The following is a 12656-nucleotide window of genomic DNA, read 5'->3' as shown; positions in this document are numbered from 1 at the left end:
TTCCCTTTTTTTAAATCTGTTTAAGCTCTATAAGTGAAGGGGAGTCTTGGTGTAATATTAAAGTTGTTATCGTGTGATCTTTAAGTCGCAGAAATAATCTTTTGTAAAACGGGATAAAATTATATACAATAGATCTAATGTAATCCGATCCATCTTTGAATTTCCGTATTGACAGAAGCTCGTATTGACAGAAGCTTAGAGAATTTCTGTATTGACAGAAGTTTTGAGGCTGATGGCTGTCCTTAAACTCTAGGTTGATTATTATTGATACTTCCAAATTCCAAAATCTAGAGGTTATTGAAGTTTTATACAGCGTCTCAGTTCATCCCATACCAGATCCACTCTTCCTATACATTACTATTTAAGCTGCCACCCATCGCCTTGTAGTGGCTACCGCCGCCGCACCCTCCACCATTTGGGTTCGGCCTCCGGCTCATCCAGCGGCGTACGACCAGCTGAGGGCAGCTGTGGAGAGGATTTTCTGCATGGGGATCTTGAAGGATGATTGGTGGACCATGATCGGGGCGATGCAGCTCACCATGCGACTTGGCAAATCAACAGCTCAGCTACATGGAAGTCAAGTAGTCAAGCTTAGCACAAAGATTAAAACCAAGGAAAATCTTTGAAATGCCATTCAATGTGCGCACCTTCAACTTTTATTATTGTCAAAATCTTGCCATTTCCTTTTAAAATATCCTTACGTTGGTTTTTTTAATCATGAAGTTGATTAAAAAATCAAACAGGTACAGAAAATTTATTATAAATGAATAATAATAATAATAATAATTTATTATTCTATTTATATTCAAAATTAACAAAAATGTATTACAACTAAAGAGGGATACCAGGAGACATCAGGCACTCAAATTCCTGATCAAAAATATACAGAGGGTCGTTAGGGAAGTGACAAGATCATGCCAGTCCAAATTTCTTCTCGGCAACTATGAAATATGTTGTGCTAATTTGGTTTTAGGCCACTCATGAAAGGAACATATTAGGCTTTAGTAGAAATAGTCATGACAATTCCGATTCAGATGAAGAAAAATTCTATCAAGTCCTTATTAGCTTCAATTTCTCGCTTTCTCAGAAGATTTACATGGTTCCATAAGACGATGAAAGGAAACTAGAGAGAGTGATCGGAGCATGCTGATGATGCCAAGAGAATAGTGAATCGCATCTAATTGTGATCCCAGAACTTGATGTTGTTGAATTCTTGCAACCATAGGAGCAGGAGATTTATCCGCTGTGTGAAGGTGTACCTTCTGAGCTATGCTGAGTAGAAGCAACTTTTACGAGGGACGAATTCCTTCGCCAGTTCTCAATTGCTCTTCTAACAGTGGCCTTCGCTTCTTGCACCTCTGCCACCGAGAACTTGTGCTCAAGGATTCCTAAAGGTCCTGGCTGCAGTACGTTGAGGACAGTCTCCACATCTTGCTCCAATAGCCTGTAATATAATGTATCCTTTAGATTAAACTTTGAACCGAGAAGAGAGAATTGACATAACTCATAAATTAGGTCCAGCCCATAGGGCCATCGGAGTTATAAAACGAGAATAAACACAGGAATTGAGTTGTGAAAAGTTGAATTCGCAATAACAAGCAATATATGGTATATGAGTGCAGTTTTAAATGCAAAATTCAGTAAGGGTATATGCTTTCACAACTCAATTGAAATAGTCCAAGTCTTCCATGTATAGCATACATAATAATTCTAATTTAACAATAAAATAAATGAATACATAGATCCAGTACAGTCAAGAGCCAGAGCTAGTCAAAGCTTTTAAACTGATTGCATCAATAGTGTAAATGCTATAGCTATCAACTATACCTGAGAACTTGCGGCAACTGTACGCCCGGGAAGGACCTGAGAAAAGACATAGTCATGTACTTCTTCCTGGTAATCTTCACTCGAGAAGGAAACCTGGAAGAAAATGCAAATTTCTATCAAATGCCAAAACATAGACGTAACCTGACAAGAGGAAGAAGGAATACTAGACCAATATATTAGGATACATTAGATGTTCTAGAAGGATATAGCAGGCCCCAATTTTACAGAAGAATTCAATCTAAGTTTTAGATAAAAAAAAAAAAAGCAGGGAGAAAATTAGATGGCATAGCTCCTGTTTTAAGGGTACAATGAAATCGACATTAGAACATTCCCTGTATCCTGAAGGACTACTAAATATCAGAGATTTCATGGCCACTACAAATAGTTGAAAGCAAAATCATCTCATTTTTCATCAAATTCTTATTCATCTGCATGATGATGACAATCCATGATTTAGATTTAAAAAATAACTTTTGCAATCTTGTATGATGCTTCAGCAACTTTACATTAGTGTAGCAACTCACAAGTGATCAACCAAAGCAGAAAGAGAGGAAAAACAGATATGCTGGATCTCGTCTTTACTGTGCATATATCTTAATAAAGGCATATACTTGAACTAAAAAATTCAAACAATGACTGTGTAGACTGTACCAATCATAGTAGAAATAGGATCAATGAAGAATCAGTTCAAAACAACTCAAGAACACTAGCAACAAGATACCAGAAACCAATGTGGGTCCAGTTGCAATATCAGAACAGCAGATTGAATGACAGGTAAGAACTTGGATAGTTTCACATCAAAGGGATATGAAGGGTTGATATATCCCTCATCTGGGGCAATAATAGCCAGAGTACAAACTCATTGGAGCAATATTGAGATTGTTCTGTGCCTCTTTCAAACAGAAATTATATGACAGCATAGAATGGTTTGTGACACAATTTTTGTGTTGCCACAAGAAATGGTGGCACGAGAATAGCTTTCACAATGGTGGAAAGCCTAGAGAAAGAATAGTTAGACATCTACTTCAGTTGTTCAATAGTAATTGAATGTAGAACGCCTCAAGGAATGATGGTATTTTTGTTCAGATGGTTTCCATCCCATCAAGGTCACATTCAAACATTATGTAATATACATGTACAATTGCACCAACTGAAATGAGTACTTTTTTGGTCTGACAAAGTTCTTGTCCAAATAGATTAAATGGCAAATTGAATAATATCATGCCCAATAATATGGTTTATAGTGCTTCCCTAAGACACTAGGAAGTTATACTAATGTGCGTAATTTTGTTTGTAGGTAAACATTTTTTAAATGAATAAAGTAACCAATTCCAAGGAATCAGGTAACCACACCAAAACCTAGAGGCCACAAAATGAGAGCAAACGTCATGAAATTCCTCCATGATCAAGACACAATCAAATGATTTCTTAAAATCACAGATGGAGCTCATGGTCCTAGCAAGAACTCTGTTGCCTTGTTTTACTGATATTCTTTTTCTGATTGTGTATGGATTCTAGGAGGGAAAAATCCTCATTAGAACCAAATATGAGGTAGACAAACATAAGAGAGATGGAGACGGGCTATGGTCTAGATGGGGAAAAAAAGAAGCGTGAAGGTTACAAATGAGAGGAATATAGAATGACACACATACTAGTGAGATTGACAGTCAATGGCATGACCAAGATTCTCTGAAGGGAGGACACCAAACTGATTCAACAAAACAGAGTCATATTATTTCAAACCTCTATTGCTCGGGTTTGATAATAATTTAGCATACATGTTTACAATGTTTAATTGTGGATATATATAAGTTGATCGACAGAATAAACAGCAATGAATATTGTACAGTTAAATCAATTAAATGCTCTCATCGATTTACAAATATCCACTGTCATTAATGATCTGCAGAAATAAACATCACAGCGACAAAGAAAGCATGAGTAATCAATCTCTTTTCATCAATTGTCTAAAAAAAAGAAGCTACACAAGGTGCATTTTCAAGGAAAGACAAGAAATAATCAATTTTTAAGAGTCTTCTCATAACAGAAGGGATCAACAACACTACTGTAAATTGGTCCGAAATCAAAATCCATTCTCAAAAACAGTTAACTCCAGAATTACCACACATGTGCCTCTCTTCTACATTAAAACTATGATTTCAACCCAACAAAAGATGTGAATGCCGCTTCGATCCAAGGTCAGCGTGAATAGGAGAAACCTCGATGAACTTGGAGCCGGAACTACGAGGAGACGATCGTAGATAGGCCGAAGGGGTAGAAGGTCATGACCTTGCGACGGAACGGAGACTACGGAGTTGCTGGAGGAGGAGGGAGAGGCGCGATGGCTGTTACCGATCGAGAAGGGGCTGCGGGCGTAATCGAAGATGCGAATGCTAGGGATCGGAGCAGAGGTTCGACCAGGCGTCAGATTGGACTTATTTGCTCCTATCACATTTTTACATTTTTATTAAATACTAGTGATGCACGCATCACGTATCTTCCTTAACTTCCTTATGAAAAAAAAAATAATTTAATTTAATATTATACTTATTTTTAACATTATCGATCTAAAATATTTATAAAAGTTTTTTGATCATAGTGTTATCAATTCTAAGATGTGGAATTAAAGAGAACTATATTATTTTATATAAAATAATCAGAGAAAATTAATAATGAGAAAAATTCATAATAATATGCCGCAGCTGTATCTCGAACTATAGATCACTAATTGTTTCGCTTATGAAATTACTAATAAACTTTGGAATTATTTTTAGTGTGAATAGAAAAAAAGGATATTAACGTAAATTTATTTTAGGGTTCACCAAAATTAGTTAGTAAACGAGGAAGATTTTTAATAAAATAGTAATATAATCAAAATATTCCTTTTATTTTAAATTTTATCATTTTAACATGTACTTTTACACTAAAAGGAGGCGTTTGGTTTAGGGTAATAGGAGTGGGGAATGAGAATATAAATAAGGGAATGAATCGTTGAAATTGGGTAATAACTCATTCTCATGTACCTCCCCTTCAATGAGTCATTACCCTATTTTCATCACACATTCTCTCTCATAATACTTTCTCTCTCATTATTCTCTTTCATCATATTTTTCTCTCACATTAATCTTTCTCTCACATCTAATTTTTTTCTCTTATTTTCCTTTAAGGGTAAAAAAGGAAACTTTGATTTATTCCGATAGAAGATATACAACTAACCAAACATTGCTTTTAAGAGTGATATTCATGCTCATACCCATTCTCATTCCACAATATAATGATTCTCATTCCGATTCCTATTACTAGGAAAGAACCAAACGCCCCCTTAGACATTATCATTTTATTTATTTATTTTTATAATCTAGATATTCAACTTTTATTATCTGACTAATTTTGAAGGTAAACTTGGTTCCAACCAAAATTTTCTATTAACCGTCAACCTCACAAGTAATTTGAACTCCTCGATTCGATTGTAATGTATGTCACATTGTTTACCATCACCTTATAATCTAGGGAGCTTAGATATTATCATTTTAGAATAATAATCTAGTAAAAATTAATAATAATAATAATAATATTATTATTATTATTATTATTATTATTATTATTATGATAGTATCAGAAACTCCTGTCAATATAAAATCAAACCATATTAATTATTGAATATATTGTCGGCAATCTGATATTACATTTTACAAGAGATGGTTTTTAAACGATAAATAAATAAATAAATAATAATAATAATAATAAACTAACAAAAAATTGCAAAAGGAAGTCAAAATTCTACAATAGCAGGCACCTTAAGAGGCTGGATTATTTTACAGATGAATGAATCATAATATTTTTGAACAATAAATAAATCCATACAAGAATGGTGAATTTTTGAGTTTTGAGACACATCAATGTTGCCATGGCTGTCAGAGAGACAAACACAGTTCGGATACACAGACAGCAAGAACTACTGCTTGGGACAGATCTTTTGTGCATTGCATTTCGCTGAAGAGATTGATTCCCGGCAGCTTGATCAAATAACTGATTGTTTGTTCTTCAAGCTCATGTAAATAACTGGCTACCGAGGGTAACAATGGCAGTGCCATCGCCCATGATTGTTGTCAATGTCATCTCAGTCTCTAGAATCCTATCGAGCACGGTGACAATTGAGCTCATCCACGGGCGGCTTTGACCGGATGGATTCAAACACTGAAGAGTTAGTGCAATTAGCTCTTTCATACCTTGGGAGGTAAAACCATTACCGAGCCGACGATCGATGAGATCATTTGAACTAACATGAGCTTCCACCTAATGCAGTGAACTTGTAAGTGTCTAGCTGAACTAAAGATCATCAGTTAAAGGAAATACTTGAGCACGATGAATTACCCAATGAGCTAAAATATTGTATGAATCTGGAGAGATGCACCGTTCAATGTCAATTCCGCTTATGAGCTCTAGAAGGAATACTCCAAAGCTATAAACATCACTGGCTTCAGAAAATCTTCCCAACTCTCTGGCACTGGAAAACACATTACCTTAATACAATACCCAAATAAGTCAATTATGATATCCAATAACAGGTACAACACAAGTAACACAAATTGTGAAATTTTGACATACACAGGATCTTGGAAGGCATTTTTACTTCCCTGATGTTGAACTTCCTGACTTCCTTGTAGTAATTTGAGAATGCCTGCATCAGCTACCTTCGCAATGAAATTCTCGTCAACCAAGATGTTGCTTGTTTTGAAGTTTTTATGTACCAAAGGAGGTGCAAGACTGTGCAGATGGGTTAATCCTGTGATCCAAAGTTATGAAACAGCTCTAATTTCAGATTGTGGAGAGGATAATTTCTGCTCAAACTGTATGATGTATCACTCATTAACTTATTTCCTCATTCAGTTGATATAAAGGATTGAGCTTACCTTTGGCAGCTCCAATAGCCACTGTGAGCCTTTGTTTAAATTCAAGATTTGTTAGTGAATGGTGTTCATTATCTGCCAAAAAAAGTATACTATGTTTAAGTAGGCAAAACAGAAAAATAATATCAGAGCCATGAGTCAGTGTTAAGATCAGGTAACCCTACAATATAAGTGCTGAGTGATGCTTCCATTTGGCAAATACTCATAAACTAACATTTGCAAACCACCTTCCTGGCAATAACCGATAAGAGTAACTAGATTGCGGTGTCTGATTTTTGATAAATTTTTAACCTGTTTAAAAATAAGAAACAGTTTAGTATGCCTTGCCACCACACGAGCATAACAAAATCATGGAAAATCAAGTGGTGTTCACGACCAAAATTCCTTGAAGGAAAACAATTGTGAGCATAATTCATATAATGAAAATAGCACATCCTCAAGAAGCATCTATGCATCTGTATCTGAGCTAATTAAATGATATATATTCTGAAATAACACCTTGAAATAATGCTATCAACCAACTAATATGAGCTTATCCATGCCAAACACAAAAATGAATGTGAATATCTAAATAATGGTTGCACTTATTCAAACAACGATTTGATAATGTCTGTGTTTAGGCCAAAAAATGATTGTGCATCTCTAGCTAAGGATGTTGCATACATATGTGTTGAACTTGTGGCATAAGGGCCACAGCACAATAATCTCATCCTCGAACTCATGGTATCTGTTCCACTTCCATGGCCTAATCCAGCCACCTGCATGTAAGATTTGATCAGATGACCTGAATAGACACAACCAATAGAGTCTTGGTCTTTAGCCCTTATATCACTACAAATATCATATATCTCTCCGTTGATAAAGATTGAATTGAATCATGTACCTTCTTTATCCATTGATGAAGATCAAATTGCACAATATGCCTTCTTTAATATTTATACATGTTAGATCAGATTGGACGAACCAAGTTGACACAACCATCAGATTCTTGGTCTTTAGCCCTTATACCACTACAAATATCATCTTCTTCTCCTTCGTTGAAGATCAAATAGCGCCATGTGCCTTCTTACTGTCTACACAACACATCTTGAACGTACAACACACATCAAAATCTCCAAAACAAATACATTAGATGGAGATCTCATAGCTATCATCAATATTTTTTTTTCTTTTCAAATCTCAAAACCTCTTCTATAAGAATAACATAAGTATCCTTGACATCAAGTGTGACTAAAAATACCAAGGATGCCCTCAATCCAGAACATGTTGGGTCCCAACAGAAGTTAGCATGATTTCCCATTTAGTTTCCACCCCAACTACATGATATGTCTTGTCTTCTCCAAGCTACACAAGTTTTCTACTTAGTTTATAGATCATGAAGTCACTACTCAAAGAAGTCACATGATTTGAGAATCACTAGTCCATGATCAATTGAGAAAAATCTATCTAAGATTATTTTTTCTTCTCATCAACATTAAAGACACTTTCTACCACAGTGGTTTTGCAATGTTTTATAAGTCTCTTCAGACATTTTGATCTCACATTTTGATTTGCTTTCTAGTTCCAACACATGATATCTTCTACTCCAGTTGTGACCAAGAGTGTCCCTTGGTGTCTTTGAACCATAAGACTCATCACCAATGCCCTTTTGTTTACCAAGTAACTTGTCTGATTTTGGAGTGGAACATCACTTCATCATAGTAGAAGATCTCATCTTTGTCAAAGATCTATGACTACCAAAGACAGAAGCATGCTACAAGATGATAGAAGCAAGTATAGCTTAACCATAGCCTTCTTCTTCATAATAGCATGATATTGTCCACTTTGGACCTAAGCCCTAATGACTTTATTTTTGGGCTCTACCCAAAAGACTTTATGCCAATGGAGATATCTTACATCCTTTTAAACTCATGATCTTTTCCATATATTTTCAATGTGGGACTTTGATTGTATCGATCCCTAACAAAGTGCAAATCTTTTATTGCAGTTGAATTTTCAATAACATAGACTTCAAGATTGTTGCCAAATCAAATTGCCCATTCATGTCAAACCTTGTGGTATCCCTTAATATATTAATATTTTCTATTTTTAAAAAATTAATTAAAAATTATTTTTTATTTTAAAAAAAATGTCGAGCCAACCCGACGGAGCCCAAACTTGTGTTGGGTGACTGTCGGTGACATCACAGGTCATGCCCAACATAGCCCGTGGCAGTCGAGCCCAACGCAAGAACTCAACGAGCCCATTGGGCCTATAGCTTAATTGACCCATTTTAGCACCTCTAAACCCAATCTATCTACCAATATCTTATAAGGAATAATCAAAAACCAAAACAAGAATCTTGCAAAATGCCAATTGAAACCACCTTCAAATAATGTCATCCACCAACCTTAATCTTTAAGCATTTAACAAGCACAAAAAATGGTGTTTATTTCGAACAAGGATTGCACAATCTTAGTGTTTTAGATAAACATAAATATGGTTTTTGATTAACTATCCAATGATGATGCATGCACTCATATTGAACATCCTAGAGGCCATCACACATTCACATAGATAGTAAGCAAGTCTTTTTTGCATTTATGTTAGCAAATATGGAGGACTAATGAGAATTGCATTAGAAAAAACTTCTTATACTTTGTTAGTCCAGGGAAACCAATTTACCTCTTCAACAAATGCCAGCCTTGGAACATGTGCATGCCTCTTAATTGCTACAATTGTACCATCAAGAAGCAGACCCTTGTATACTAAACCGAAGCTACCAGTGCCAACAAGATTGCTTTGACTAAAGTTCTTAGTAGCTTCTTCCAACTCTTCTAGTGTGAATCGCCTAGCAACATGATGCTCATTTGCAAGACTGTAATCGACAAATGATCTCCTATCTCTCCTACATTCCACTGCACAAACACAAATACCAAAACCAAATATATATAAAGATTAAAATAAGGAAAGCAGGCAAAATAGTGAAGACAAAAGCCCTCTCAATCATATAGAGTAACCTTAGTTACCAAGATTAGATGGGTCTGAAGAACCAGTCTCAGAACTTCTATTCGCCTCGGTCCTCCCCCAGTAAAATATGCAGAAGAACAAAAGCCCAACAACAATAACCAACAATGCACAGCCACCTGCAGCAGCTCCAACTATTTCTGCAACTGAACCTGGCATCTGATAGAGACTTCACTCCAATTATCCCAAACATCGATTCTTAGAAGACGAACAGCGACACGACAGAGGAAACAACAAATTAACAGCAATGCATGACCCAATGAAACCCAAAAGGAAAGAAATTCAATAGCCATGCTGCTTTAGCTCTGTCCAACCAGGGTTACAATTTGCTTGACAGCAATCAACCGAATGTCGCTGAGTCATGCTTCCAAATTGGCTCGATTGATCGATAGCAGCAATTTACTACCGATGAACCCTAACTGGAAGGCATTCAAAATCCACACAGGTAGCTGACAAAAATTGAATTAGAATACAGGCTACAAAAGCCAAACAACCAATTTCAACCGTCTTACAGCACACCAGCAGTGTGGCCATTCGATTCACCCTACCATTTGCAGCAACATACTACAACCTTTTTCCTAAAAGCAACATCACGTACAAGCTAAATGAAACCTCGAACTACAAAAACTCGAGACGACATAAACCACACTTTGTCGAGATGCCATGGGACTCCTATTGAACTGATTTGGCACGGCTAAATTAGACTCACCTGACGTGCAGTATCCACAAGAGAGCGAAAAGAAGAAGGGATGAATACGACCAAAGGATTGGTGAACAAGATGCAGGAGGGGGGAGGCTAATAAACCACATGACGAATGGGTGAATGGGGTCTTAATCAAAGATAGTTGGGTGAGCAGCACAGATCTGCTCGCCATGTGTTTGTAGTATTGTTTAAAGCAGTACTTCAGAATCCATCTCAATCCGAGAGGAGCAAGTACATATTGTATTTGTCTACGAGGAGGAAGGAGGGAAATGCATGGCCAGGGTAGGTGATTTGAGGCAGGTATGAGCGTTACAAAAAATGTACGAGATCTCCAGTCGGGTTTTACCAGCAGGCGGTACCTGCGATTATCAGACACGAGGGGATGGAGAGGGGTACAAGGTCTTCCGACATCAGGATTTCTTTTCGCCACCGCCAAGATTCCACCCTGCCATGGCCCATGGTGGCTTGTTGGAGGACGAGGCCCTCGAGGTTCCAAATGGAGCAGCCCCTCGTGATTGACACTCATACGGTACGAGGCCCCGCCCTGCTCCCGGAGAAACCTGGTCGTGGGCAAAACTCGGACGCCTTGTTCAAATGACTGGACGTGAAGGTCTGCCGGTGTCCATGACACGACAACCCTCTGCGGGGCCTGTGTGCGTGGCATGCATCTCGCTCGCCTGGCTCTATGTGGCCTACCCAGCTCATAGCTGAGACCGGAAGGGAGAGCGGTGGGGCATGACAACGCCTTCCAGCTAGCCATCTACCATACCGCATGGTCTGCGGCACAGCCTGGAAAGCCTAGTAAAACCTGGTGGGATTTGTCATGGCATGAATTGGAACACTCGAGGAATCCTTCCTCACTACAACCTCGATGTAGGAGTAGATTCGCTACCTAGATTATAAAATAAATAAATTTACTATCTTAGCAGCCCCTTAATACTGATACATAAGCCATAGATATATTCCTGAGAATCAATTGACCATTACCTCAGAACTACACTACTTACGAGAAGCTCTACACAAAACTTATGCTTAACCAGGTTAAATCAACTTAAAGTAAAAGCGCATCCGTTCAGTTACACACAGGAAAGAAGGCGTCAATTACACATGTAGGGAGATTACGTTGGGTTGCATATGTTAAAATTATGTAGCCAACTGAAATAAAGACACCGAATAAAGAAAGAGAAGGGACGCAACTACTACAGGAGCAAAACACACTCTTTCTTCCTTCATTTCAGCTAGCAAGGTACGTCTGATTTAAGTATCCGAGGACCATACCAAAGTACGTCGTGACCTGACCTTTTATTGGTCTTTTTAACCGGGAAAGAGAAGCTGCTCTATCATGATTTTGTTTGCTCGACGCCAATCCGCTAAGAGCCGAACTGATGCAGTCGAAGTCAACAAAGGACGATCCCGTAGAAGTTGACTAATCTCTCGATTTCAGGGTTAACCAAGAAGCCGACCTCTAAACTCAAGCTTATAAAAAATAAAACTTAAATAACCATTTTAACAATTTAATTCCTTCTAGATTGAGCTCCAACTAGAATTTTGATTAACAAAAGGAGGAGCAGTGGCTTGGGCCATGGCGCAATAACTTCATCGAAACAGAACTGGACCGGACAGTAAACAAACAAGTCAAGGTGGCTGGCACCCGGCCCCCTCTTTTTGTTTCCATTTGCTGCTGCTCTGGAATTCCCTAAGCAATGTTTTCAGAGAAAATTTGGTTGGGCCCTAAAAGTCCGTGAGGATTTTTGTTCCGCCTCTGACATCCTTTGGAATTGCAGGATCGAGTAGCGATGCCTAATCACTGACGCACTGATTTGGCCTTCCAATGTATTTTAAATTCTACGCACAAAGATCATATGCGGACAGCCTGATTGAAAAGGGTAGCTAATTTGCCAAACTTTTTTTTTCATTCAATTTCTTATCATTATCGCCATAATTCATATATATCTTATACATACACGGAGTGACATGGATTTCTCTCTCTTTCTGGTTTACCATTTGAGGAAAAGAGATTCTTTAGTGTCATACGAGTTAACGAATTCATTCTAGCTCGGTTATACTTATTCTGTCCCAAAGGCCGATTGAGCAGAGATGCCTGCGGGGCTTGCTCGGCGTTCTTGTCGGGCATTTTCTAGAAGGGGGCGCACTTAATTCTTTGGATTTTTTTTTTATACAATGGTGTATCATATTTTTTAATATATTTT

The 12656-nt window shown here is 37.5% G+C and overlaps 2 protein-coding genes across 10 annotated transcripts; both read right to left on the bottom strand.

Annotated features, from left to right (window-relative positions):
- Nucleotides 1-981: 981 nt before the first annotated feature.
- On the bottom strand, nt 982-4266 carry LOC121985819. Of its 3 annotated transcripts, none has more exons than XM_042539487.1 (3): nt 3950-4266; nt 1828-1920; nt 982-1444 (listed from the first exon to the last, which is right to left on the bottom strand). In XM_042539487.1, the coding sequence occupies exons 2-3, from the start codon at nt 1881-1883 to the stop codon at nt 1237-1239; spliced, it is 264 nt and encodes an 87-aa protein (XP_042395421.1). In that variant the 5' UTR covers nt 1884-1920; nt 3950-4266; the 3' UTR covers nt 982-1236. The 3 variants fall into 3 exon arrangements, with proteins under 3 accessions (XP_042395421.1, XP_042395420.1, XP_042395422.1); XM_042539486.1 differs by having other exon boundaries at nt 4047-4266; XM_042539488.1 differs by having other exon boundaries at nt 4117-4266.
- Nucleotides 4267-5653: 1387 nt separating this feature from the next.
- On the bottom strand, nt 5654-11221 carry LOC121985816 (probable serine/threonine-protein kinase At1g01540). Of its 7 annotated transcripts, none has more exons than XM_042539476.1 (8): nt 10453-11221; nt 9746-9895; nt 9402-9634; nt 6902-7028; nt 6741-6812; nt 6436-6613; nt 6202-6334; nt 5654-6123 (listed from the first exon to the last, which is right to left on the bottom strand). In XM_042539476.1, the coding sequence occupies exons 1-8, from the start codon at nt 11204-11206 to the stop codon at nt 5878-5880; spliced, it is 1893 nt and encodes a 630-aa protein (XP_042395410.1). In that variant the 5' UTR covers nt 11207-11221; the 3' UTR covers nt 5654-5877. The 7 variants fall into 7 exon arrangements, with proteins under 7 accessions (XP_042395410.1, XP_042395411.1, XP_042395413.1 ...); XM_042539477.1 differs by having other exon boundaries at nt 9746-9902; nt 10793-11221; XM_042539479.1 differs by having other exon boundaries at nt 10806-11026.
- Nucleotides 11222-12656: the final 1435 nt, after the last annotated feature.

The sequence above is a fragment of the Zingiber officinale genome, chromosome 5B (assembly GCF_018446385.1).
Source record: "Zingiber officinale cultivar Zhangliang chromosome 5B, Zo_v1.1, whole genome shotgun sequence".
Classification (NCBI taxonomy): domain Eukaryota; kingdom Viridiplantae; phylum Streptophyta; class Magnoliopsida; order Zingiberales; family Zingiberaceae; genus Zingiber; species Zingiber officinale.
This window is presented reverse-complemented; position numbering and strand designations above follow the sequence as displayed.